This window comes from Cynocephalus volans, chromosome 3 (genome assembly GCF_027409185.1).
Source record: "Cynocephalus volans isolate mCynVol1 chromosome 3, mCynVol1.pri, whole genome shotgun sequence".
Lineage (NCBI taxonomy): Eukaryota > Metazoa > Chordata > Mammalia > Dermoptera > Cynocephalidae > Cynocephalus > Cynocephalus volans.
Genome location: NC_084462.1, coordinates 1,263,535 through 1,290,277, shown reverse-complemented (window position 1 = coordinate 1,290,277; position 26,743 = coordinate 1,263,535). Strand labels below are relative to the sequence as shown.

Sequence of the window (26,743 nt, the reverse complement as noted above, 5' to 3'; positions counted from 1 at the left end):
AGGAGGCCAAGAGAGGCTGGGGAATCACCCAGGTCTGGAGAGTCCTGGCCTTGCTGCCTCCCATCTAGGAGCTGGGGAGGCAGGAAACAAAAGTGTAGAGCAGGGCGAGCCCCATATGTTCCTTATGACCCATACTTTGTTCCCAATGCCCGAGACAAATAGGCGTGAAATCCACATCTGGACCTACTTCCTGGCCATTTCCCTCCCTCTCCAGGCACTGAGCCCAGGCTGTCTGTGCACTCTAATGCAGGCAGCACAGGTGGCTTCCAGAGCCCAGAGGAGGCCCCCGCCCACCTCACAGCACTGCTGGATGGCTTACTGGAGGGGTTCCTGAAGTGTATGGAAATTTGAGTAGGAATTTGCCCAGTAGAGAATGGGGAAAGGGAGCCCCAGTTAGAGAGAACAGTTTGTGCAAAGGTCCAGAGGCTGAAGGGCCTGGTGTGGAAAGAGAAGAGAGATGAGGCTGGGGATTGGGGGTTGCCAGGGCATGTGGGGTCTCTAAACCTGGGCTGAGGGCCTGGGGTTTTTTTCCCCAGGAACTCCAGGGAGCCATGGAAGGTCTGTGAGCAGAGGAGGAGCAGGGTCAGTTCTGTGCAAGAGACAGTGTTAAAACAGGGCAATACAGGCAATTATCATCATCAAGGTGGTTCACTTTACTGGGGAGGCCCAGAGAAGGCCCCAAGCCCATCCTGGAGGTTAGAAGACTTCCCTCAGAAGTGGGTCTTAGAGGACCGAAGAAGGGTTTGGTTATGACAAGAAAGGCTGAGGGGCAAGGACTTTGTCCAGGTGTGCAGGGGAGCCACAGGAGAGACAGGGTCAACTCTGGGTATAAAAAGACTCCTGGGGTGGGGATGGGGGAAAAGATTGCAGGGGAAGAGAAACTGGAGAAGGAAAGGCTGGGAAGAAGGCTGGGGGGAGGACCCAGGTGGGAGAAGATGAGTTCTGAGCCCAGGCTGGGATTTTAGGGACAGAAAGAGAGTCAGGAAGTTGAATATCACCTATATCAGGAAGACTTCCTGTTAAATCCCATGGAAAAAAATCTTTTCTCACCCATCTCTGAATGCTAAAGTCCCTATATTTTTACTTCATTCACTCATTCATTCATTCCACATATTCTCCTGAAGTCTCCCTGGGAAATGCTGGCACCTGACTGGAGTCAGATCTGGGACTTTTCCATTCTGCAAGGGTGGAGTAGGAGAGAGAGATCTGGATACAATCATATTTGCTGTCATGTGTATCAATGGAGGCAGCACAGGACACTATGGGAGTCTAGAAGAGGCACCTGGCTCAGCCTGGTAGGTCAGGGAAGGTGAGGAGGAGGTGAGGCATTGCAGAAAATCCGAGTGTCTCTCAGACAGATGGGAGTGGGGGAACAGAATCTCTGCAGAGAGACATCAGGAGCATGGTTTCATTCAATTGTGCCTGATTTGTCTCCTGAGGACCCCCATGTGCCAGGCCTTGTGTGCAGTGATACTGGGGACCCAGAGATGGGTCAGGCCTAGGCCCCCAGGGGAAGAAACACAGAGATACAGTTTCTCTCTGGTGAGATCTATGCTGTAATGGAGATAGTACAGGGCATTGTGAATGTCCACAACAGGCACTGACCTAGCCTGGGGATTAGGGAAGGCTTCCTGGAGGAGAAGAGCCCTGAATTCGAGGTAGAGTTTGCTCTTCCTGCATTATCAGTCGGTCTGTCTCTCTCTCTGTGTGTCTCTAGTTCCATCATTGTCTCTGCCTCTGCCATTTCCTGTCTTTCTCTTTATTTCTCCCCACCCCCAGAGTTGGCTGCCATAAAAAAAATTACCACAAACTGCATGGCTTAAAACAACAGAAATTTATTGTCTCACAGTTCTGGTGATTAAAAATCCAAAATCAAGGGTCTGCAGGGCCATATTCTCTCCCAAAGCTCTAGGGGAGAATTGTTCCTTGCCTCTTCCAGCTTCTAGTGGCTCCTGGCATTCCTTGGCTTGTGGCTGCATCACTCCAATTTTTGCCTCCATCTTCATATGGCCTTCTCCTCTGTCTCGAATCTCCCTCTGCTTTTCTCTTATAATGACACTTGTCGTTGAATATGGAGTTCACCCAGATAATACAGGATGACTCATCTCACCATCTTTAACTTAAGTATATCCACAAAGACCCATTTGCCAAATAATGTCCCATTCACAGGTTCAGAGAGAGAATTTTTAAAAAGTAATACAGATTCCATGTACATGTATCTTTTTTTCGGTGGTGATGGTGGGGGGACACCATTCAACCCACTGCATCTTGAGTGAGTCACTTCCCTCTCTGAGCCTCAGTCTTCTATCTGTAGAATGGGGCTGATACTAACCCCCACCTCATGGGGCAGCTTTGAGGGGTGAAATAAAGCCTACAGAGTGTGAGGCCATTTTGTTTACATAATAATTTATTTCTCCATCAGAGTTGGGTCTTTTCCTGCCAGTTTCCCCACTTCTCTGCACATATGTCTCCATCGTGTTTTCTACATTTCTCTCTGCTTTGCTTTTTCCCCCTGTTCCACCATTTCCTAACTGTGTAACTCTGGACAAGCCACTTGTATCCTCTGAGCCTTAGTTTCTTCATCTGTAAAATGAGATAATAATAGGCTCTTCTTCACAGGACAGCCATGAGGATTTACATGCATGATGCACTGAAAGTACTGAGAACCTTGCCTGTTACATAGTAGGTGATGGATTTTGGACGTGACCGGTGCCATTGTGCACACAATAAGCACAAAATAGCTGCCAGCCTCATCTTCCACTCCAGCACCAAGCCCCTCCCCCTCCCTTTAGAGAAGCTTCCTAACTTAAACAGAAACCCCTTTTGCTTCCACAAGGACACAGTTCTCCACCCTGATCCACATTAGCACAATGCCCCTCCTTCATTGTTTCAGTCCATATAAGATCTCCCAGCCCCGCATCTAGTGCTGCTCTCCATTTTCAGGGCAGCCCTGGGCTGCCCCCCACTTTGGGCACAGCCCGGCAGATTCTTTTCCTTTAATAGAGCTTGAACGGTATCTGGCATCGCATCTTGGCTCACTTTCTTTCAGTAGGTGCCTTATTATTGTGGCTATTATTAGTGCTATCGTTTTTTCATATTTTGTATCTTTCTCTGTTTCCATACCTCTTTCTGTCTCTTCAGGTGTCTCTCTCAACACATTTCTGTGTTTCTAAAGGAGTGTCTCATTGACCTCTAAGCCTCCCAGGTCTTTAAGGGTCTGTGTACCTTCATTACTCTGTCTCTCTCTTCCTCTCCCCATCTGCGGTGGTTTTTAAGTGAATCCACAAATTCTTTGGTAGTTCTCCCTTCAAGAGGGGGAGACTAATTTCTTTCCATTCGAGTGTGGGCTAAGCTTAGTGACTCATTTCCAGTGAATCAAATAAAAGGTGTGTGACTTCCGGAGACCAGGTCATAAAAGGCTTCCGATGACTGCAGCCCTGGCCAACAGCTTAACTGCACCCTTGTGAGAGACCAGAAACCAGTCAAGCCACACTCAAATTCCTAGACCCCAGTCACCGTGAAACCATGTTTGCCATTTTAAGCCACTAAGTTTTGGAGTCATTTGTTATGCAGCAACATATAGTTAATACACACTTTCCCTTCTTGTGTGCTTTCTCTGTTTCTCTCTCCATTGCTGACCCTCTATGGATGTCTCTGTCTCTTTCCATCTCTAAGTCTTTGAATGTTCATCCCAACTCACTATCTCTGTCTTTCTGATTCCTTTCTGGTCTCTCCATTTTTTTTTTTTTTTTTTTTAAAGATGACCAGTAAGGGGATCTTAACCCTTGGCTTGGTGTTGTCAGCACCAGGCTCACCCATTGAGCGAACCGGCCATCCCTATATGGGATCCGAACCCGCGGCCTTGGCGTTATCAGCACCACACTCTCCTGAGTGAGCCACGCGCCGGCCCTGGTCTCTCCATGTAGGCAGTTGGTCTGTTTCTGAGCTTCTCTCCCTCTCTCTGGGTCTTTCTGTCTGTGTCCGTCTGTTCTCTCTGGTGATGTCCCTTCTGCTTGAGCGTCTCTGTTTACAGTGGCGTGCGTGCGCCTCTCCGGTCTCTGTCTGCAGTCCTGCGTGTGCGTTTCTATTCCTCTCTCTCCTCCTGTGTGCGTGCGCCTCTCCGGTCTCTGTCTGCAGTCCTGCGTGTGCGTTTCTATTCCTCTCTCTCCTCCTGTGTGCGTGCGCCTCTCCGGTCTCTGTCTGCAGTCCTGCGTGTGCGTTTCTATTCCCCTCTCTCCTCCTGTGTGCGTGCGCCTCTCCGGTCTCTGTCTGCAGTCCTGCGTGTGCGTTTCTATTCCTCTCTCTCCTCCTGTGTGCGTGCGCCTCTCCGCCTGCATTGTCTCTCTGTTTCCGTCTCCCCACCCCGCCCGCCTCGTGCCTGTTGAGTCTCTCTTTGTCTCTGAGTCTCTCTCTCGGCTTCTGTCTCCAAGTGCGTATCTCATGTGTGTCTCGCTGGGTCTCTGTATCTCTCTCAGTGTCCCCCCCCCCCCCCCCGCGTCCCCGGTGCTTATTTCGCCCTCGCTAACCTGCTGTCCCCCTCCGCCATGCCGCTGTCCCCGGCTCGCCTTCCCTGCCTCGGCCTCCGCAGGTCTCCGTCCTCACCTCCCGCCTCCTCCCCGCCTTCCTCTCCCTCTCCAGGTCTCTGCCTCCCCCTCCCGGTCAGCGGCCTCACCGCACCCTAGTCTCCCAGGGGATCCCCCGGGCCCGTTAAGGCAGCCCCTGGCGGAGGACAGAGTGGAGCCCCGGGAGCGGGCTGCAGGCGCTGGGGCGGCTCCCAGCTGCGTCCCTGCGAGCCAGGGGATCCCGGATCCGCCGAGGCCGGCGGCCCTGAGCACGGAGACTTCCCAAGTCTCTTCCAGCTCCACCTTAAGCGCCGCCACTCCCCGCCTTTCTGCGGAGGATGGGAACGGACAGCTGCGGGCCCCAGGTGTCCGGGCCACCCCGAGCCCCGTGGCCCCAGGGCGGCTGGGAGCTGGGGACCAGCCCCCACCGATCCCCACCGTCCTAGCCCTTGGGCACCCCTCACCACCAGCCCGAGTTCGCTGCTGTGAGATCACTCCCCACCCCCAACAACAACAACAAAATTAAATAACAGCGAGAGAGAAGAGAGGGTGGGGCAAGAGGGAGGAAGGAACGGGAGAGAAGGGAGAGACAGAGAAGAGGCAGGAGCGGAGGTGGAGAGAGCTCGAAGCTGGAGACCGGCAGAGAGGGGCGCGGAGGAGGCGACGCAGGAGGCCCCGGAGAAGCCAGAGGCAGGAAGGAGCAGAGAAGGGAGAGGAGGAGGCGGGGAGAAGCCGGATGGAGCCCCGGGGCTAGGTGGCCTGGGAGAGCTTAAGGAAAGGAAAACGAAGAGGGGGTGTGGGTTAGAACCAGGAGGTAGCCCTGGGGAGAAGCAGAAGGCAGAGAGAGGAGCAGGAAGATCAGGAGGCAGTAGGTAGGGGGGACTCGAGGGTTCGGGGAAAAGAGGAGAGGAAGGAGGAAAGGCACAGAGAGAAGGGAGAGGAGAGAGGAGTGGGATTGGGGGGCTCAGTCCCCAGCTGCCTTGGCATTTGGGAAACTGGGTCTCCCTGTGGGGAGGAGAGAAAGGCTGGAAGTACTGGAGGGACAGTCCCAGAAAAAGGGAGAGAGGAGCCGAAGGGGAGCAGGGCATTGGGAAGGGGCTGCTTGGAGGCCTCCCGGGGATGGGAGGTGCGGTTCGTCTGAGTGCCCCTCGCGCGCTGGTACTCTGGGCCGCACTGGGGGCGGCAGGTAAGACCTGGGGGTCCGGGCAGGAGACCCTGAGGGAGGGGTGGGGGTGGAGTGCCAAGGAGAGGGATTCAGGATCTTCTCTTCCCAGTTCACATCGGACCAGCACCTGACCCCGAAGACTGGTGGAGCTACAAGGATAATCTCCAGGGAAACTTCGTGCCAGGTGCAGCCACGGCGGGGACTCAGCAGTCGGGGCTCCCGGGAGCGCCTCCTTCTTCAGACTCAGGAGTCTGGATTCCCATTTCCCTACTCCCCTCAGGACCAGAAGTCCCAGTCCCCTCCTCCCTCCCTCAGAAGTCAGCCCAGCCTCTGAACCCCAGCGGTTCACCATGGGACATTATACATGCGCATTTCAAGTAGCGAGTGGGAGTGAGTAGGAAGAAAGACAGTGTGGGGGTGGAAAGTATGTTCATGTTTGCAGAGGGAGGCAGGTCCTGGCTTTTTCTGGGAACCAGAGACTCGGTGGCCCCATTTTCCGCCTTGTCCAGCCCTTGCAATTCCTCTCCCCAATGCATTCACTATCCAGCAGTGGGACAAGGGAGACTGAAAGAACTACAACTCCCCTGGGGCTCTGGGACAGACAGGCCGCAGATGGGCAAACTGGCAGCCCTGAGGCCTGCTGGGAGTTGTAGTTTTTTCCACAATGACAATTTAAGATGGATTGGATCAAGGAGAGGCTTGGAGGTGTTAGGGGGTCTTAGGAAACTTCCAAAATCTTATAGGACACAGGATTCTGGATCCCAGTCTCTTCTTCCCTCAGTCCCAGGAGTTCCAGGCCCCCAGCTCCTCCTTCCCTGAGATCCGGTAGTGCAGACCACAGCACACTCAGCAGATCCCAGCCTTGGGATCCAGTCCCTATTTCTGACTACTTTTCCTCCTGCCCCGCCCCTGCCCCCAGGGCCCCCCTTTTGGGGCCTGGTGAACGCAGCCTGGAGTCTGTGTGCAGTGGGGAAGCGGCAGAGCCCTGTGGATGTGGAACTGAAGAGGGTCCTTTATGACCCCTTTCTGCCCCCGCTGAGACTCAGCACTGGGGGAGAGAAGGTAAGAGGCCTGAAGGGAGGAATTACTGAATCCACTGGAGTGGTACAGAGTCGGGCTGGAGAATGAAGTGCTGAGGTGGGAGGTCAGCCTTGGGAAAGGAGGGGATACCCACTGGGTGGAGAGAAGGCTCCTTACACTCTAAAGTAGATCACCGGTTCTTGCCTTCCTAAACATGGTTCCCTAGTCTTTCCATCTCTGTAGAAGCAATGAAAAATGGAATGTTTCCTGTGTCAGGCAGCTTTAAAAGCCTGATCAGCTCTCTAAAAATTCTCACAAGAATACTATGGAATAGGTGCTATTATTATCCTTATTTTATGGATGCAGAAATTGAAGCACAGAGAGGTTAAGTTACTCGCCTGGGGTGACACTGCTAGAGTATCAGCACTGGGGTTCAAACTAGACAGTGTGGTACCAGCGTCCATGCTGGTACCCACTGCAATAACATTTATTTTTGTTTGTTTTGGGGTTGTTTTGGTGGCTGGCTGGTACGGGGACACGAACCCATTATCTTTTTTTTTTTTTGTCATTTTTTCGTGACCGGCACTCAGCCAGTGAGTGCACTGGTCAGTCCTATATAGGATCCGAACACGCGGCGGGAGCGTCGCCGCGCTGCCAGCGCAGCACTCTACCAAGTGCGCCACGGGCTCGGCCCCGAACCCATTATCTTGGTGTTATAAGGCTCAATACCATTTCTTATAAGAGCCAGCACCACCCTTCACTCAGCTGTCCCAGGCAAAAGCCTCAGAGCCCTTCAACATCCCATCCTCTCCCTCACTCCCATTACCAATCAATGTTCTTTTTTTTTAAAAAAGATGACCGGTAAGGGGATCTTAACCCTTAGCTTGGTGTTGTCAGCACCACACTCAACCAGTGAGCGACCAGCCATCCCTATATAGGATCCGAACCCGTGCCCTTGGTGTTATCAGCACCACACTCTCCCGAGTGAGCCACGGGCCGGCCCCAATCCATGTTCTTTCTACCCTCACTGCTATGTCATTCAAATTGTCACTTCCTGCCCCTTCCACTGCCCCCCTTCTCAAATCCTGTCACTTCTTTCCCCTTCCACTACCCCCACGTCATTGCCCACCTGGACTGGTGCCTTAGCCTCCTCATTGGTCTGCTGCTCTGCCTCCTGCAATCCATTCTCCACCCCACAGCTAGAGAGATGTTTAAAACACAAACCAGATCATCCCACTCTTCTGCTGAAAATCTTTCTATTAGGATAAGTAATAATGGCAAACACTTGTGTAGCACTTACTATATATTTGGTACTCTGCCAAATGTGTTATATATATTCAGTTTATTTAAATAAAAAACAAAACTCCTCATCATTGCCCACAAGGTCCTGTACCATCTGGCCCCCATTACCACTCTCTCCTTTGTTCACTAGACACTGGTTCCACTGGGATCTTTGTGTCACTAAAATAGGCCACCTGAGGGCGTTTGCACTTGCTGTTCTCTCTTCCTAAAATGCCCTTCTCCCACTCTTTTGCTTTTGTTTATTCTTCAGGTCTCCATTCAAATATGACCTCCTCAGGGAAGCCTTTCTTGACCTCTCCACCCCACCCCCAATTTAAGCTGGGTTCCCTATTACACTCTCTCAGAGCTCCCAATTTCTCCTGGCATGAGCATGTATTAATTAAGCAGTTACTTATATGATTCACTATTTACTGTCTGTCTCTTCCTCATTATAACATAAGCTCCATGTGGCCCAGGATTGTTGTCTATTTGTTCGTCACTCTATTCTTGACATCCATGGCAAATAGTAGCAGCTCAATAAATATGTTAATTAAATAAAATTCCTCAATATTGAACAAATACCATGAGCCAGGATAGAGTTTGGAAAGTGGTTGGTGCTCAGACTATGTTGAATGATTAAATGATCTTTGGACTCAGAAAATGTAGGAGTGGCAAATGGGAGGGAAAAGATCTCTCTGTGTCCCTTTGACAGCTTATGCCTCTTCCACAGCTCCGGGGAACTCTGTACAACACCGGCCGCCATGTCTCCTTCCTGCCTGCACCCCGGCCCGTGGTCAATGTGTCTGGGGGTCCTCTCCTTTATAGCCACCGACTCAGTGAACTGCGCCTGCTGTTTGGAGCACGCGACGGAGCCGGCTCTGAACACCAGATCAACCACCAGGGCTTCTCTGCTGAGGTCGTGGCCACTGACCTCTTACCCACCAAGCTCTGCTCTGAGTCAACCCAATTCCTCCCACCTCATCCCCTTAATGCCTCACCCCATCCTCTTCCACAGAACTGGCATCCCACCCTAAGCATTCATCCTCAGTTTGACCCCAGAGCTGGAACCACTCACTCCTCCCCTTCTGCTGGGAAACCCCACTTTCTGCTCCTCCCTCCCCAGGTGCAGCTCATTCACTTCAACCAGGAACTCTATGGGAATCTCAGCGCTGCCTCCCGGGGCCCCAATGGCCTGGCCATTCTCAGCCTCTTTGTCAATGTGAGCAGGGGGAGGGAGGAGCTGAAGGAAGAGGGGGGCTGGAAGACCAGACTCCTGGGTCTCAGGGAGGAGGGGATCTGAGAGTTGGACTTCTGGGCTCCTGCCTCCTCACCTCATACTCCCACACAGGTGGCCGGTAGCTCAAACCCATTCCTCAGTCGCCTCCTTAATCGTGACACCATCACTCGTATTTCCTACAAGAGTAAGTCCCTGGTGTGCTGGGGTTTGGGGGGCACACATGAGGGGGGTTCAAGAGGAGCACTCCTCTTTACTCTGGCCTGATATCACCACAGATGATGCCTACTTTCTTCAAGACCTGAGCCTGGAGCTCCTATTCCCCGAATCCTTTGGCTTCATTACCTATCAGGGCTCTCTCAGCACCCCGCCCTGCTCGGAGACTGTCACCTGGATCCTTATTGACCGGGCCCTCAATATCACCTCCCTCCAGGTGACCTTCTATCCACATGCTGCCCCCTGCCCCAGGCCTGGGTACTCCATTCACTATTCCCTTGTCTCACCTACCCTCCCTCTCCTGATTGACTGGGGGAACTCAAGGAGGTAAGAGGGTCAGACAACCCTTGGGGCTGGGGTGGGCTAAGCAAGGCCCCGACCCAGGGGAGGGACTTCCTTCGTGACGTCACCACGACCATTCACTATTCACTCCCAGTTTCCCACCTTCTTCCATGGCAGATGCACTCCCTGAGACTCCTGAGCCAGAATCCTCCGTCCCAGATCTTCCAGAGCCTCAGCGGTAACGGCCGGCCTCTGCAGCCCTTGGCCCACAGGGCCTTGAGGGGCAACAGGGACCCCCGGCACCCCGAGAGGCGCTGCCGAGGCCCCAACTATCGCCTGCATGGTATGGTCCAGTCTGCACTGCCTCCATGTCTTGGTCTAAGCCGCTTGTGCGTGTCCCCGTGGTGTCTCAATATGATGCAGTCCCACCCCCCTTGCTGCTTCTGTATGGTCTAGCCTCCTGAGTTCTCACTCCCTGTTTCTCCTCCCTACGTGTCAACGTGGTACAGTCCACCTCCCCGCTGTAGACTATTGCTGGTCCATGATCTGTCTTTCCTCTTCAAGTTGCTTTGAGACTCTGTATATAACTCAACCCTCTCCCTCCTCACCCACCCCCCGATTCCTTGTGGTACGTGCTTCCTATTACGTGACTTTCCAAATGGTATAGTCCGGATCCCCTCCCTGTTCCCATGTGGTACGACCCTATGCTGTTACGTAGTCTGACCCCTCCCACCCCCCTCACTGAGAATCATCAAGGTACAATCGCTTTCCTTCACGTACTGCCTCCCAGTAATTCAACCCAGTCATCTGATGGCTACCTCTCTAGCTTCTCAACATGGTACAGTTCAGACCCCACCCATCCCCCTTCCATGAATACCTTACGTAGTTCAGATTCGTGCTAAATCTGGACGTCTCTATTCCACCCTCCCGCTGCTTCCCTATGGTTCCGCCCAGTACTGGTCCGGATCTGACCATTTCCCCCAGATTCTCAACCTGGTACATTCCGGTTCCCCCTTCGCAGCCTTCCTGTGGTAGAGCCCTGCGCGGCCCAGCTCACGTCCCCTGTACATCCCCAGCACGGTTTACCCTAAACTAACGCCCCCTACCGGTGTCCTCTGTTTACAGTGGATGGTGCCCCCCATGGTCGCTGAGATTCCCCTTCGAGGATGGCGTCTGCCGGTCTCAAGCCTCCCCTCGAGGGGAAGGGAATCACCCCCAAAACAAAGCTATTAAAGGGAAAGAATACTTCCTGTTTCTCAGTGTTCTGATTCTAGGCGCGGTGGGGAAATATTTCGGTATCAAAGAACAGCAGCCTTCTTCCAGAAACCAATCTCCCTCTAACTAAATCTCAGCTACTCGGTCTTTTGGCTTCTTGTTTCCCAAAACAATCATTTGGACATGGGGCTCCTTTAAACAGCGCCTCTCTTCCCCACCCCGCCCCAAACCAGGCAGCACGCGCAGAGCCATGTGCTTCCCCCTCCCTCTCGCCTCATTGGCCCGAACTGGGTCACGGTCCTGCCCCCAGCGCCGCCTCCCATTGGGCAAATGTAGGTCAGTGTCCCGCCTCCCTCCAAAAGGCAAGGCAACTTCACGCGCTGAGTCCCTCACGCGCCCTCCTGGGCCTTGGACAACCTGGGGGCCCCATTGGTTGTGTGTCATGAGGTTGAGACACTATTGGCTCGTGCTTGCAACCAGAGCGAGGCACGAGGCTCCGGTGCTTGGCCATAGAGGCGAGCGGGGCGTGGCGGGGCACGGCGGGCGCGGGCGGAGGCCGGGAGGAGGGGCGCACGCTGTGGCGTCGGGTGTTTTGGTTTGGATTTTTTTTTTTTTCCGCGAAAGAAGTTTGCTTTGGCCACGCCTCAAAGCGACTGCCTCCTCCTGCCCCCTCCTCCGCCCCTCCGCGCACACCTCTTGGTGCAGATTGCAAAGCGCCTTCCGTTGAGAGAGCTGCAGATTTTGCAAGAGCCAGGTTCACCCACCTTGTAGAAGGAGCGCCTTGCATCCCCTCGTACCCTCGGATGCAAACGGCCGGCCGCCTGATTTGGTCACCCCCTCGCCCAGACTGCATGATCTCCCGGGACCCTCTTGAGTTGCACGTTTTTGCACCGAGGACAGCAAATCCCCATCACTCCTAGGATTTGCAGCGTTCTGGATATTGGCGGCTTGCAAGATACGCTCGCCCGCCCCTGGGTAGACACTCGTCCGAACCACAGGAGTGTGCCCGTGACTGGCAACCCAGCCTTCACCTCTCCATGAGCCCGTGAGCCTGGGGGCAGGTGCCCAGCGATGGCGCGGCCAGCGAATGACAGGACCCCGGCCCCCTTGCTGCTGAGCGGCCCGGCTGGGGCCCCTCCTGGTGGGGGAGCTCTGCTTGGGCTGCGGAGCCTTCTGCAAGGGACCAGCAAGCCAAAAGAGCCGGCCAGCTGTGAGTTCTATCTCCTCCATTCAGACACCCCACTCCCTTAGAGGCTCAAGTACTGGGGGGTCCGCAGACACCTTCTATGTGCTGGGAGTCCGTCTTCCAACATTTACTCAATTACTCAAGTGTTTAGGCCCTTAGATCCTTCAGCGCTCAGGACCCAGAAGTACCAGGTCTCAAAGCCGTCCACCCCGAGCACCCAAGAGTGTAGGTCTCCCGTGTCCTCCTCCGCGAGGACACAGGAGTTTAAGCCCCAGCCTCCCCTTCCCTTTGGTTTGGGAGTCTGGACCCCTAGGGTCCGGGGAAAAAGGAGGGGGGTGTGTCGATGCTCACACGGTGGTGACACGGGCTTGGGCGGGGCCTCATGGGGTCACATGGAGTCTAGGGATGAGGAATGTGCCCCAGGAATAGAGCCCCTTCCTGCCCCTTACAGGTTGTGGGGGAGAGAAGTGGATACAGTGTGCAGGGGGTGGGCGAATTACAGAGCTGACATTTTTCTTCCTTTCACCTGACCAACCTTTCACCTACCCTGTCCCTGCCCACCCCCGCTCTGAACTTCTGTCCCTCTTTCCCTGGGTCGCTGTCTTTCTGTGTCTGTCCCTTCTCGGGCTTCTCTCTCCCCTCTCTCTGTCTCTGCCGCCCTCGTCTCCGTTCTTTCCCCCTGACTCTCTTCCCTCTGAGTCTCTCTGTCTCCTTGCCCTCCCTCTCCGATCTCTCCCCTCCGGTCCCCGTCCCCTCTTTCTCTGCATCTCCGCCGTGTGGGTCTGTATACTTCTTCCTCTTGTGTTTCTCTGAATCGGGGTCTGTTCTCCATCTCTATCTCTCCCCCGCCCCGTCTTTCCCTGGCTCGCAGGTCTCCTGAAGGAAAAGGAGCGCAAGGCGGCTCTACCAGCAGCCACAGTCCCAGGGCCGGGCCTGGAGACGGTGGGCCCGGCGGATGCCCCAGCTGGGGCGGTGGTGGGCAGCGGGTCCCCGCGGGGGCGCCCGGGTGCCGTGCCTGGCCCGGGTCTGTTGGCACCGCTACTGTGGGAACGCACACTGCCGTTCGGCGACGTGGAGTACGTGGACCTGGACGCCTTCCTGCTGGAGCACGGACTCCCGCCCAGCCCGCCGCCCCCCGGTGGCCCGTCACCGGCGCCCTCGCCCGCGTGCACCCCTGCACCCTCCCCGGGGCCAGGCTCCTGCGGATCGGCTTCCCCCAGCTCTTCGCCCGGGCACGCCCCCGCCCGGGCTGTCCTCGGGGCCTCCGGCGGCCACCGCGCAGGTGCGGCGAAGGGGGCGGGGCTTGGACCCCTAGAGGGTGAGGCTGTGCGGCGCTGGGGGCTGGGAGGGTGGGACTGGAGCTGCGGACCTGGATTCTGGGTCTCCTGGTCTAGACCTGTCGTGGGTGGAGGCTATATTCTGTATCCCCTAATGGATCATGGTCTCCTGTACCCATAGGGGAGGAGGGATTTGGGACCCCAAATTCAAAGAAGACTGCCCGTGAGGATATTGTGGATTTTTATGTGGGACGTGGGGACAAATGGTCTGGAGCCGGGACTGGAAGCCGGGAAGACCGGTTACTTACTGAGGAGTTGACTGGGCCCCAGAATCTGGGTCCAGAATGAGTGAAACTGGGATAGGATCGGAACTCCTAGGCCCTCTACAGGGGAGAAGGTGAGGGCTGAGCACACACTTCCGTTTCCCCAGTACATAAGGGACTGGCAGCCCAGGATCCTGGGTCCCCAGTGTGTGCGCGTGCGGGGGCGGGGGCGTACTTCTACCCAGAGTCCCGAAGTCCTCCAGAGGGGAGAAGGTCGGGAATTTTGATTCTGGATCCTCTAGTGGGGCGAGGACCGAGCTTTCTATATTCTCGGGCGAGGAGGACCTGGGACCCCAAATCATGGCTACCGCAGTGGTGAGGGGCTTGGGAGCCTGGGGAGGTCGAGAGGGCCTGTTCTCCAGTGCTACCCAGAGAACAGGGGGGTCGGGATCCTTGGAGGTTGAGAAGTTGGAGCTGGGAGACCTGAAAGAGCAAGAGGAAAGGTGTTTCCCTTCGGGCACATTGAGGTCTCCAGGGACGAACTACAGGTCAGGGATTCCTGGGCATACCTGCCCCTGGTCCGACCTACTGGCAGAACCAAGGCCCTCCCCTTCCCAGCCGCACATTCCCGCGCCACGTGAGTCCGCCCTTCCCTCCTCCGCGTTTCGCGCACGCGCGTCACGCGCGGGGGGGGGGGGCATGGGGAACGTGAGTGGGCCCGTGGCGGGGGTGGGGAAGAGAGAGGAGGGTGGCAGGCTTCAGCACGTGACTCGGCCCTGAACCTGTGTCCTCAGCTGGCCCCGTTGCTCGTGCTTAAAGGCACAGGCGCCGCCACTCCAACCAACCTTCTGGAACTTCAGATGTTTCTGCTTCTCTTCCCTAACCCTTCGGAGCGAGTAGCTCTTAGGGTCTAACGAGATTTTTCAATGTAGTAGATTCCGTTTCTCTGAACAGCCTGGGGTCTAAGCTTTGGTCAGGGAGTCAGTAACTAGACTATGGGAAAGAAATTAATACTGTGACTCTGAAGTTCCGAGGTTTTAGAAGCAATAGCCCTGACTCATGTGTTACTTAGGGCAAGTCAGTTATGACGGGGCCTCAGTTTCCCTGTTTTAAAAGTGGAGTTGGCTTCATTATGTCTAAGCATTTTTATGGCTTAGGGAACCTTCATTTTTTGGAACCTTCATTTTAGAGAGGTTATCCCTGACAGGCCTTATGCTAGACCCCCAGAAGGGCCTTCCATGTGGTAGATATGATATGGGAGCAGGGGGTAGCCTCTGGGAACCCCCTTCCCAAAATAAACACTCAGGTGATGCATTGTTTCCCCAAGGCCTGACCTCTCGGGACACACCTAGCCCTGTGGACCCAGACACGGTGGAGGTTCTGATGACCTTTGAACCCGACCCTGCTGATCTTGCCCTGTCAAGCATTCCCGGCCATGAGACCTTTGACCCTCGGAGACATCGCTTTTCAGAGGAGGAACTTAAGCCCCAGCCAATCATGAAGAAAGCAAGGAAAATTCAGGTGCCAGAGGAGCAGAAGGTGAGCACCACCGGATGTGGGACACAGGCTTGGCTGGGGACAGGCCCCACAGCCATAGATAGGCCTTTTCTTGCACTCAGGCCCAGGCTTCTCACTGGAATTAGCTTTCATGCTCTCCTGGCCTGCAGCCAAAGATTAGTCCTCCTTGGCCATGGGATGCAAAGGGTAGAGGTTTTGGCCTGAGATTTATGAAGACAGTATCACTGTGGGATGCAGACTTAGCCAGCCCTGCTATGTCTGGTTGTGCAGGCTTGGAGCATCTATCACTTGCACCCAGAATAATCAGAGGGGCAGGCTTCTGGTTCCACCAGGCGCAGTTGCTAAGGACAATCTTCCTTAGTAACAGGATATCAGCCTGTGTCTCCTTAGTAGCCAACTAGGCTGGGGCTAGGCCTTTGATCTCTGATTCGGGGCATCCTTTGGAGTGATCTGCCTAGAATGCAGACTTTGCTAGCCTCTCTGGGCCTTGTTTCTTGTGCCTGGACTTCACATTGGTGAGACACCTCAGGTTCCCATTAGCATCCAGTGCCAAAAAAAATAAAAATATAAAAAATATTTTAAGAAAAAGGAAACAAGGCCGGCCCGTGGCTCACTTGGAAGAGTGTGGTGCTGATAACACCAAGTCAAGCGTTAGGATTCCCTTACTGGTCATCTTTAAAGAAAAAAAGAAAAACAAAAGCATCCAGGGCCACAAGCTGATTTGGGGTGTTTTGGGCAGTGATTGCATCTTTCTAGCATTCTGTTTTTGCTGTTACTGGGAGCTCCCCTAGTGAGAGGTGCCTGAGCTTCTCTTGTAAGACTTTGCTGTGTTCTTGTGTAAGACACAACTACTTGAAGCAGCTAGGACCAGCTTATACGCCAAATCTAGACCAGTGATTTCCCCTGCTGCAGGGCTGTCTTGTTAGGGACTGGATTTGCCCTACGAAGCAGGAACTAGGCTTTAATTAAATGGGGGAGAAACTTTTTGAGCTATGTGGTTCTTGTTACTAAGGAGTGGTCCTCCTTAGCAACCAAATTCCGGGATTGGAGGACCCTGGGTATAATACTTTGGGGAGATCTCCGGATAGGCCCCTTTGTTAAGGGACAGCTCTTCTATCAACCAGGTCTTGTTAGGGAGGAGGCAGCTCCCTGGCCCCAGTTGAAGGCCAGAAGGTCAGAGACTGGCCATGGTCAATCAGGACCACTTAGACCTCACTTTTGTTTGCTGAGGAGGGATGAGGTTACCTTAGCAACCAGGTCAAAAGGGGCCCAGCTCTGGGAGGATTTTATGGGACACCAAACCCCATCACTAGGGGACCTAAGCTTTCCTTGGCAACCATGATCTAGAAAGGTGATGTGTAAGACATTGCTTTTCACTTGGAGAAGCTCTCAGACGCTGAAGGCCCTGTTGCTAGGGAATGAGCATCCTTAGCAACCAGGAGCTAACTGCAGGCCCTTTAAGTGGGGAGTGCTGGGGTCTGCTTTGCACAGTGCAGACTTGGAAGCCCAGTTGCTTGGGAGTGAGGGGTCTATCTCATGCCTTAGTGTTGCTGGGGACCTGCTCTCCTTAACCACCAGGGCCTTTCTAGGTACCCATCTCAGCATAGACTGGGTATTTTTTTTTTTTTTTGGCGGCTGGCCAGTATGGGGATCCAAATCCGTGACCTTCCTGTTATCAGCACCACTCTTTCCCAACTGATGAGACCGGGTATTTTTTTTTTTTTTTTTTTTAAGATGACTGGTAAGGGGATCTTAACCCTTGACTTGGTGTTGTCAGCACCACGCTCTCCCAAGTGAGCTAACCAGCCATCCTTATATAGGGATCCAAACCCTGGCCTTGGTGTTATCAGCACCACACTCTCCCAAGTGAGACACGGGCGGGCCCCATGAGACCGGGTATTCTTTAGGCCCCACTGCTGGGCAAGCAGCAGCTCTGGTGTCTCTCCTTCCTTCCTCTCTTGCTGGGACCTATGATGGGACCTCTCTATGGACCTCAGTGCCCTCCGACCCCTCCATCCCATAGGACGAGAAGTATTGGAGCCGGCGGTACAAAAACAACGAGGCAGCCAAGAGGTCCCGCGACGCCCGGAGGCTGAAGGAGAACCAGATATCAGTGCGGGCGGCCTTCCTGGAGAAGGAGAATGCCCTACTGCGGCAGGAGGTGGTGGCTGTGCGCCAGGAGCTATCCCACTACCGCGCTGTGCTGTCCCGCTACCAGGCCCAGCACGGGGCCCTGTGAGGCCACCCCCTTCCCCCACCCAGCAGAGCTGTCCTCTGCCTTGCTCAGACTTGCGCCCTGACGCCCTCTTCCCCAACCACCCTGTGGCCCAACGGCCGGCCAGCTGGGTGCCCCAGGGACGTGATGATGCAGATAAATACATTTATATTTTTAAGAAAAAGCGGCCTCCCCGCTCCCTCGCGGGGGCGGAGAGGATCCTCTGTGTGTGCCCCCGGCACGTCGAAGACCCCATCCTCCCAACGCTTCCGTTAACACTATCCTGAATAAATCTTGAGAACCCCAGAGCCAGCTGTTGTGGGGGAGCAGGCAGCTCACTGATCCCGGTTCAAGGGCAGCAGGTCACACTGGTTGGAACACGTGGGCAGATCTGGGCTATGGCCCATAAAAGGCAGTAGCTGCTGGAAGTGCCAAGTTTGATACCTGCCGGGGGCTGTCAAATGGAGGAACGGGTGAAGGGCTGAGAGGAATTAAGCGACTGCCTTTATTGCATAGACCTTTTGAATTGCTTTTTAGACGGGGAACGCACAGGACACACAACAGTGGAAATGAATTTCCCTGCCGCCACCCGTAAAGGGGGGGAGAGGAACATTAGTGCAAATCCGAGAGCCAGCCCCGGGGAACCTGCCCCTCCTGGGCTGATTGGCCAGTTAAGTGGAGGCACCGGAGTGGCTAGAGCCAGACCTGGGCTCTGACCGGCCAGTTAACTAAGGCGACCTCCCCCTACTTGTACATTCCAGGTCCCGTCATTGGGCGATGCGTAAAATAGGCTCCGCCCTCAGCCGCCCTGGGCTGGTACGATCCGGATGCGAGAGTCAGGACTAAGCCCCTCCCCGTAAGGACAACCAAAGCGCAGACGTCAAGCCTCGCCCACACTAGTCAGGCACTACCATCCGGACGAACCCATTTCTCTCTGTGACGACGCCTATCCCCTGGAATTCAGGTCACCCTCCCATATAACGGCTGATCTCTTGTGGGGCGGGCGCAATCCTGAGACGGGGTCAGGGCCCTTGCACTTGCAGGGCTCCGCCTAACTCTGGCAACCAAGCCACACCCCCTAGCTCAGGCCCCGCCTCTTGGAATGTAGGTCCCGCCCCCGGCGGGTCCCACTTTTGGTTCGGTTCAAGGCTCCCGCCCAGGGCACCCAGGAGGCCCAGTAAGCAGTGTACCGAGGCCCGGGTGCACCTGCGCCTGCAGCGGCCCATACTCCACCTGCTCCCCATCTACCGTGAGCACGCCGCGAGGCGTGAGCGGCTCGAGGCGGAAGGCACGGGCGGCGGCATAGCCTAGCTGCGGACAGCCCAGGCTGAAGTGGCTACCACGCTCCATGGCCAGGAAAAGGCGCAGCAGCGAGGCCCGCGAGATGCCGCTACGCACCCAGCATAGGTGCACCAGGCCGTCGTCGAAGCGTGCGTGTGGTGCTGCCACCAGGTCAGCACCCAGGTGGCTGGGGGAGATGGCCAACATGAGCACAAAGTCCCCCTCCATCGTCACCCAGTCTGGGGGCAATGGTGTACCCAGCGGGGGCAGCAGGTGGTCCGATGGGCCCCAAGGAGAGACAGCTACCTGGGCATCAGGAGTGGGAGGTGGGAGCCCAGAGGATGCTGGTATTTCTGGGGGTCCCTCAGCCATGGGTGAGAGTAGACCTGCCTTGGGAGAATCGGGGGGTGAGGGCAGCAATGGGTCTGGGGACAGTGGAACATCCCCAGCCCCACCCCAGTCCCCGGCCAGCTCTGGACCCGCACCATTAAGGGACAGGATGGGCAGGGGTTCAGGGGAGCCAGGAGAGGCCAGGGCAGGCTGGGGCAGGGGCAAGTCAGACACTGAGCGATGCAGGGGTGAGTGGGCCATGGGTGGGGCTGGGTTTGGGACCAAGGTCAGCTCTGACTTGGCACGGGGCAAGCCGTGGGCAGGGGTGGGTGAGACAGGTTCCACAGTGGCAGGGAGGTAGGAGAGGCGTCCACGGTAGGTGTGCAGTGTAGCAAGGCCGAGCACCGTGCCCAGTGTGAAGCGGGCTCTGCCCAGGGCCCGGAAGCGCTCACTCTGGATGTCCACATCTGACACGAAACCCCAGGCCACACACAGGAAGGAGAAACAGCGGGAGCCCGAGGCAAGTGTCACAGAGAGCAGGTCCAGGGGGTGACTGCCACCCCGGCAGAGCAGCAATGAGCAGTTGAGCAGCAGGTCGAGGCCCAGGGCCGGCTCAAACCTTCATAGACCGAGATGGACACATGGTGGGAAACAGCAAACAGGGTTGGGTAAGAGACAGAGTGCAGAGCAGGGGGAGACAGGGAAGCAGAAAGCATGAGACCAAGGAGGCCATGTCCCTGAACCCACTGCAGCCATGACCACCTCCAGACAGACTCTTCTTATTGGGCTGGGTTCCCTGTCAGTTCTATCAGTTGATAAGCATTCACTGAGTGCCTTCCGTGTGCCAGGCACTGTTCTAGGCACCAGGGAAACAGCTGGGAAAGAGACAGGCAAAAATGTCTGGGAACTGGGGGCGGGGGCATCCCACAGCCAGACTGATTTACTTGACTATGGGTTTGGCTGAGGGAGAGATGTGGGATCCATGTGCCCAGGAGGGCTCATCCCTCCCTTCAGGGGATCCTCGGCCTCCCCAGCAGGAGTGCCCCACCTACCCCCCATGATGGTTCACCGCTCCAGCCAGTGCATTGCCCGAGCCACAAGGGAGGATGCCCACAGGCATCTTCACAGCCTCTTCCCAGTCGGGGCGATCCAAGAGCCCATTCAGCACCTGGAGGGTGGGAGACCAGATGACTGGGCTCTGTTCCTGGCCTCTGCAGTCTCCCCGGGCTCAGGATTAGGGACAGGGTGCTCCTGTTCTACCTCATAGAGCAGCCCATCTCCTGAGACAGTGACAATGCCATCCCACTCGCACAGGCTCAGCCCCTGGACCAGCTCCCTGGCGTGGTTCTGTCGTTCTAATATAGAAAACCAGGAGGTTAGGCAGGCTCTTCCTGTTACCCATCCCACCAACCTAGGAACCCACCCACTCCTTTGGTTCCCGAGGACTCAAGAGTCCTAACCCCCAGTCCCCCTCACAACTCCCTTACCAGTCTGTATGAAGTTGAAGGACAGCCCAGCTTCGGAGATCATAGGCAGCACGTGGTTCTTACACCACTGCCAGGCCAGGCCCCGCCCCCCAAAGGGATTGACCAGTAGGAGCAACCGGGGTGGCCTTGGCAGAAGCTCAGAGGTGATCTCTGCAGAGAGAGGACAGGGTCTGTAGAGGCCAGAGACCTAGGCCCCTCACCTTGGAAACAGTTCCTTCAAATAGCCCCCAATGGAATTGGTGGAGGGCTGGCACCCAGAGCCTGCTGTGAGTTTTTTTTCTTCCAGTTCTCACTTGGCCAGACTCAGGTGTGCGGCCCTGCCCCACTCTCCCAGGTGCTGAGACAATGGCAGAGATTGGGTGTGAAACCAAGTGCCCTTTGGACCCATATGTGGGAGAAGGGCATAGGAGCTATGGTTCCCACTTTCCTCGCCCCCAACACCTGATACCCAGGATCAGGTTACTCCACTATGCAAGGCTCCCTGTCACCATACCTTTGGGGCCCCAGGCAGCCAGCAGCAGCACCATGCAGGACACAATAAAGGCTCACCAGATGGGGCACCTCAAAACTTTACCTTCCTGCACCAAATGAGGACCCTGGGGGAGGTGTCTTCTGCCCAAAAGCCTTTTCTGACCTTCCACAGACTGGGTTAGATGCCACTTCTGGGCTCCTAGGGGACCTCTGTTGGTGCCTGTAACTCTGTTGGTGACTGATCATGTCTCAGTCTGCTGCTCTCACCAGCCCGGGAACCTCTGACTCATCTGTGGTCAAGACCCATGGGAGGGGGAAAGGGAGACAGAAATCTAGCAAGACAGCAGCAGACAAATCATTTTTCTCTGCCTGTTTTTGTTCCTTCTGTAGTCCATCCCTGTCTGTGTATCACTCTTTCAATAAAGACCCAGAGAGACACATGCCATAGACACACAAAAATAGAGACAGAGATGCCCAGAGGGAGATCTGAGGAGACATGGAGGTAGCCCTAGGACAGACCAGCTGCCCAGCACCTCACCCCCATTCCCAGGCAGCGGCAGTCCTCGAAGCAGACATGTGAGGGCAGTGGCCCAGCGCTGGGCCTCAGCACGGTTCTCCTCGTAGGTGGCTGCTCCATCTGCCCGGAAGGTTCGAGTGGCTCTTCGCCGGGCCCCACGCCGGCCCCGAGGGTAAGTGTAGATGCAAAAGTAGGCTGCTGAGTCTGAGGGGCTGCGGCTCCGCAGGGTGCAGCAGCCTGAGACCTCATCCAGCAGGACCAGGCCACCCCGGGGCCGAGCTTCGGGCTTTGGCCGCAGCCGCTGTATGTGCAGGGCCTGCGATGTGAGGGTGAGGGCAAAGCGTGGGCCACGGGCTGGGTAGGAGCCAAATTCACCATGCAGAAGTGGGGTGCTGGCAGCCAATGGCAGTGGTGGCGGGGCCATGGCCTCAGCCCTGTATAGGGTACTCCTAGGCCTGTGGCCCCAGCTCCCAGTCAGCTCCTGGTGTGAATTCTGTGGAGCGAGGAAAGGACAGGGGTCAGAGTCCAGGATCCCCATGGCAGGTGGAGGGAGGGACAGGGCCTATGGACAGGAGACAATGAGGGGCGATGGCAGGTGAGGTGGAAGCACCAGAGACAGACAGGCTTAGACCAGTGTGGAGGGACCCTGAGGATGCAGGGCAAAGGTCAGGTGAGCAGGAAGGTCAGATCCTGAAGGGCCCAGAGACCCAGGCATGCAAATGTTCACTCATTTATTCCCCAAATAATTAGTCAGTACCCTCTTCTTGCCAATAATGGTGCTAAGCCCAGCAAACACAGCAGGGAACAAAACAGGCAAAAATCCCTGCCTTCAGGGGGTTAAAATTCTAATCAGAAGATAGAAAAGCAAGATAAAGGAGTAAAACACATATTATGTTACGTGATGATAAGGGCTTTGGAGAAAAATAAGGCACAGGAGGGGGACTAGATGGTGGAGACATAAGCAGACACAGACATGCAGAAACAGAGAAAGAAACCACACCCACACCCTCACTCAGCCAGCCAGCCAGCCACCTACGTAGTTATCCCTAGGTGCAGAGAGTAACAACAGAGGGACACAGAGACACAAAGAAAAAGAGGGGTAAGGTCTGAGAGCCAGAGAAACACTGAGGAAACAACTTCAATGAGATCAAACCCAGCTGATGAAAGATACTTGGAAGTGAGAGTTTCTGACCCCAACGAGAAAGACAACAGAGTTGGAAGGGAGGGAAGGCAGAGATGTGGACAGCTAGACAGAAGGGATGTCACACAGAGGGACTAAGGGGTCAGAGAGGAGCCACATTCGAGCACCTGCAAGGGGCAGGGGCCAAGAACTAGTCCCTGAACATTGACCTGGCTGGCCAGCCACCTGCTCTCCAGGGAGGGGGTGGGAACCAGGACTGAGGTCCCTTCCCCAGAGGCCTTCCCCCTGCCCTCTGCCCAGCTTCTGCTGCCTCCTCCTCCTTCCTGCTCACCTTTGTTCCCCACTGCTCCGCCCTCCACTTGCCAGTCCTGCCCCTCTCCTTCTCCAGGCCCAAAGTGGCCCCAGACACACCCCTGTGTACTCACCCCCAGGAACCACCTCTGCCCCTCTGCTTGGGGCAGGCAGCTCCCCCAGGCCCAGAGTGTCTCCCCCACCCCCAAATCTGTGCTGGCGCCCTTATGGGAACCTCAAATCAGGCTCAGGCACACAGCCCTACATGCCCTGCAGTCCCGGGCCTGGGTCTCTGTCCCTGGGTACCCCAGACCTGGACCTGGGTCTCCATCCATAGATCCCCAGTTCATAGGCCTGAGTCTCTATCCCTGGGTCCCCAGCCTCCATCCCCACTCTACTTCCAGAACCCAGTCCCAGGCCAGGGTTTCCACCCCTGGATCCCTCAGTCCCGGTCCTGGTTTTCCATTTCCATCTCCCACCCATGGTACCCTAGTCCTGGGCCTGCGTCTCCGTTCCTCGTGGTCCCTCAGTCCCCCAAACTCTGGTTCCTGCCCCGACCCCCGCAGCCTCCTCACCCGCTGGGTCCTCCTCCAAGCGGCCCCTCATGTCAGTACCAACCGCCCCCATCAGACCTAGCGTGGGGGGAGGGTGTGTATCCACTCAGCCAATGGCCGCGCGGCCGGCCTGAGCCGAGCCAATGAGAGCGCACGGGGGGCGGGGCCTGCCGGCTCGCCAGCTTGGCGCAGCGGCCAGCCGCGGGAGAAGCCGAGAACTGGGCGGGGCATCGCGCTTCCCGAGACCGGCCGCCGTCGCAGATGAGGGCAAGTAGGCCTGTCTCTTCCATTGAGTTTATTAAAGAAAAGGGGTGTAGGGAAGAGGTCTTTAGCTGCAGAGACAGAGACCCTAACACAGGTAACAAAGGCCGATTGACGTGCAAAAGGAGTAAAAGAGACCCAGACACAGAACAAGGCAGAAACCCAGAGAGGCAGGGTCAGAGGCAATAAGAGACTTGGGGAGAGAGGGGGAAAAAAAAGAGGAGGGAAAAGTAGATATGTTTATTTTTCAGACAGCTACAGAGTCAGAGACAGAGAAAAGAAGAAAAAAAAAACAAAGAGACAAAAGGAGTAGGATTGGGCTGGCCGGTTCGGTCAGTTGGTTAGCGTGCAGTTTTTTTTTTTTTTTTTTTTTTTTTAAAGATGACCGGTGAGGGGATCTCAACCCTTGGCTTGGTGTTGTCAACACCACGCTCAGCCAGTGAGCGAACCGGCCATCCCTATATGGGATCCGAACCCCGGGCCTTGGTGTTATCAGCACCGCACTCTCCCGGGAGAGCCACGGGCCGGCCCAAGAGTGCAGTTTTGATAACACCAAGATTAAGGGTTCGCATTCCTGTACCAGCTGGCCACCATAAAAAACCCAGAACAGTAGGACTGAGAATGTTCAATGTAAGGACACAAGAAAACGCAGAAAATGACAGACCCAGGCAGAGACAGACATTTCTATAATGAAAACCAGGGAGGAGAAGCTCACTAATTTACCTTGGGCTCAAACCAGACTGGAGGCAGCATGAGATAAACATCTGCCCAATGAATCACCCAGTCACATGGCCTGAGAAACAAAGAGAGAGATGGGGAGAGACAGTATCTGAGAGACCTCTAGGTTGGGGGTAATGCGGGGGGAGAATGTTGGAAGCCCGGAGGCTGAGAGGAACTGAGACCAAGAGAAATGGAAGCGAAGATGCTGACAGAGACATACACAGAGGCAAAGACATGGTGAAATTGAAAGAAAGCAAGGCGAGGATATATCAGGAGACCTAGAAACAAAGTTGCAGAGAGAGAAAGACATAAACAGAAGGAGATAGGGACAGAGCTGGCAAATGGAGGAAGAAGTTCACTTATTGCCAAACAATGTACCTTGCATCCACAATAGCATCAGATAATATGTGCCAAGGAATGACGCAGAGATAGGGGAAACAGAAATCCAGTCAGCTTGAGAGACGGGGAGACACGCACTTGAACTTGGGGCCCCATGAGAAAGAAAGGCAGAGACACCAACCAAAGAGGCTGAGACTCAAACAGAGACCAAGTCACAGACACGAGGGAACAAGGAGGAGAAGAAGGATAAGGAGGAGGCCTCCAGCCCACACAGATTCGCTCTGTGACCTCTGGGAAGCCCCTGAATTCTTGGCCACTGAGCTGCCCTGCCTGGGAAATGGGAAGAAAGCTATTCACACCTGCCTGGAGAGAAGGTCTGAGATTGCTGATAGAAGGGCCTCGGATGACGTGTTCCAACAGTACAATGATCTTGGCTTTCAGATGGACCCTTACCTGGTCCTGCTGCTCCTCTGCTTCAAGGTGTCCATTCATCTGCCAGTCCTCTGCTCTGTTACATCAACAGGACCCTGGCCCTGGGTCTAAGGCCATAGGGGGGTGGAATGGGCAAGGAGTCAGGCCTCATTGTCCAGGCCTGGCCTTTGGCTCTGTGGAGGAGAGGTGAATATGTAGGAGCATTGAAAGCAGACTGCAGGAGGCTCTGACAGGCTCAATATGCCAGAGGTCCAAGAGAAAAGAGGAGACAGGTCAGCTTTGTCACTGCCCAAACCAGTCCGTCTGGATGCACCCAGTAAGTGCTAAGGAGTGAAGGCTAATTTTTACTGAGCACTTATATGTGCAAAGCATTGACCTAAGGATTTTTATTAATTTACATAATCCTGGAAAACACCTTATCTACCCGACCTATTATCCCCTTTTTGTAGATGAGGAAACTAAGGCACAAAGAGGTTATGACTTGTCCAAGATCACAGAAAGGTTAAGTGACTTGTCCAAGGTCACACCATTGGTTAGTAGTAGAGTCAAGACTTGAATCTGGGGGCTGACCTGTGGCCCACTCGGGAGGGTGTGGTGCTGATAACACCAAGGCCACGGGTTGGATCCCATATAGGGATGGCCGGTTAGCTCACTGGGTGAGCGTGGTGCTGACAACACCAAGTCAAAGGTTAAGATCCCCTCACCAGTCATCTTTAAAAAAAAAAAAAAAAAATAATGACTTGAATCTGGTTACACCTGACAAGGTCCCACCTAACCATCTTTCTATGTTTCTACTTCTTGCTGGCTCTCCATCTCCCCCCTTTCCCTCTTCCCATCCCCTGGGCCTCCATTCCTCCCTCCTTACCCCTCCGTTCTCCATCACCCACCGGGTCTCATTCTTTGTCCTCTCTGAATCTTCTCCTCCCTCTTCCTAGGTCTCTCCTCTCCTCTCCTCTCTTTCAGGAGCTTTTTACCTATTCCCTCTCTCCGCTCCACCCTCCAAGCCGGGGCCTCAGTGTGACTTCTCAACGCTCCAGTACCGTGCCCATCCCTCACATCGAAACTGCTGGGCTGTTGAAAGTCTCTTGTTTGGAAAAGCAGCCCCACCGGTGACAGAGGCTGAGAAAGCGTCAGGGAAGAGACACTTGGCGGGGGGGGGGGGAGAAGCTGAACGAAAAAAGTGGAAATACAGGTGCTTTATATATAGACTGAGCTCAGATCTCAAGTAGGAACTTCCCCCGGCTGCGGCTACGCCTGTGAGGTGTAGCTGGAGATTAGGCAGAAATGCAGATGATAAGGAAACGCCCGAAGCGTGGGGTCAGAGGTTTCCCGAGTCCCAGACCACCCCGCCAGCCCCGCCTCCTCACCTCCACTACTCGGCCCTCCGGGTCCTCCAGGAGCCACCGAGAGGCCGTCGACGTCAGGCCAGAACGTCACCGCGCGATGCGTCCTCCTAGATCCATACATCTCTCTAGCTCCCTTTCT

General features: G+C 55.3%; 3 protein-coding genes across 6 annotated transcripts; 2 read left to right on the top strand and 1 right to left on the bottom strand.

Moving 5' to 3' along the window:
• The first annotated feature begins 4,742 nt into the window (after window positions 1-4,742).
• On the top strand, window positions 4,743-11,012 carry CA11 (carbonic anhydrase 11). Its single transcript, XM_063089347.1, has 9 exons — window positions 4,743-5,748; window positions 5,837-5,911; window positions 6,647-6,789; window positions 8,759-8,944; window positions 9,152-9,247; window positions 9,377-9,449; window positions 9,541-9,695; window positions 9,938-10,103; window positions 10,886-11,012. The coding sequence occupies exons 1-9, from the start codon at window positions 5,682-5,684 to the stop codon at window positions 10,909-10,911; spliced, it is 987 nt and encodes a 328-aa protein (XP_062945417.1). The 5' UTR covers window positions 4,743-5,681; the 3' UTR covers window positions 10,912-11,012.
• Window positions 11,013-11,497: 485 nt separating this feature from the next.
• DBP (D-box binding PAR bZIP transcription factor) lies at window positions 11,498-17,734 on the top strand. 3 transcript variants are annotated; one of them, XM_063090296.1, is made up of 4 exons: window positions 11,498-12,185; window positions 13,033-13,479; window positions 15,029-15,240; window positions 17,243-17,734. In XM_063090296.1, exons 1-4 carry the CDS (start codon window positions 12,047-12,049, stop codon window positions 17,456-17,458), a joined length of 1,014 nt encoding a protein of 337 aa, XP_062946366.1. In that variant the 5' UTR covers window positions 11,498-12,046; the 3' UTR covers window positions 17,459-17,734. The 3 variants fall into 3 exon arrangements, with proteins under 3 accessions (XP_062946366.1, XP_062946367.1, XP_062946368.1); XM_063090297.1 differs by having other exon boundaries at window positions 11,500-12,185; window positions 13,033-13,443; XM_063090298.1 differs by lacking the exon at window positions 11,498-12,185 and adding an exon at window positions 12,613-12,648.
• A 182-nt stretch (window positions 17,735-17,916) lies between these two features.
• On the bottom strand, window positions 17,917-26,732 carry SPHK2 (sphingosine kinase 2). 2 transcript variants are annotated; one of them, XM_063090294.1, is made up of 7 exons: window positions 26,626-26,732; window positions 25,280-25,431; window positions 21,542-22,013; window positions 20,533-20,682; window positions 20,306-20,400; window positions 20,098-20,213; window positions 17,917-19,664 (listed from the first exon to the last, which is right to left on the bottom strand). In XM_063090294.1, exons 2-7 carry the CDS (start codon window positions 25,316-25,318, stop codon window positions 18,578-18,580), a joined length of 1,959 nt encoding a protein of 652 aa, XP_062946364.1. In that variant the 5' UTR covers window positions 25,319-25,431; window positions 26,626-26,732; the 3' UTR covers window positions 17,917-18,577. The 2 variants fall into 2 exon arrangements, with proteins under 2 accessions (XP_062946364.1, XP_062946365.1); XM_063090295.1 differs by lacking the exons at window positions 25,280-25,431; window positions 26,626-26,732 and adding an exon at window positions 23,528-23,610.
• Between the last annotated feature and the right edge of the window lie 11 nt (window positions 26,733-26,743).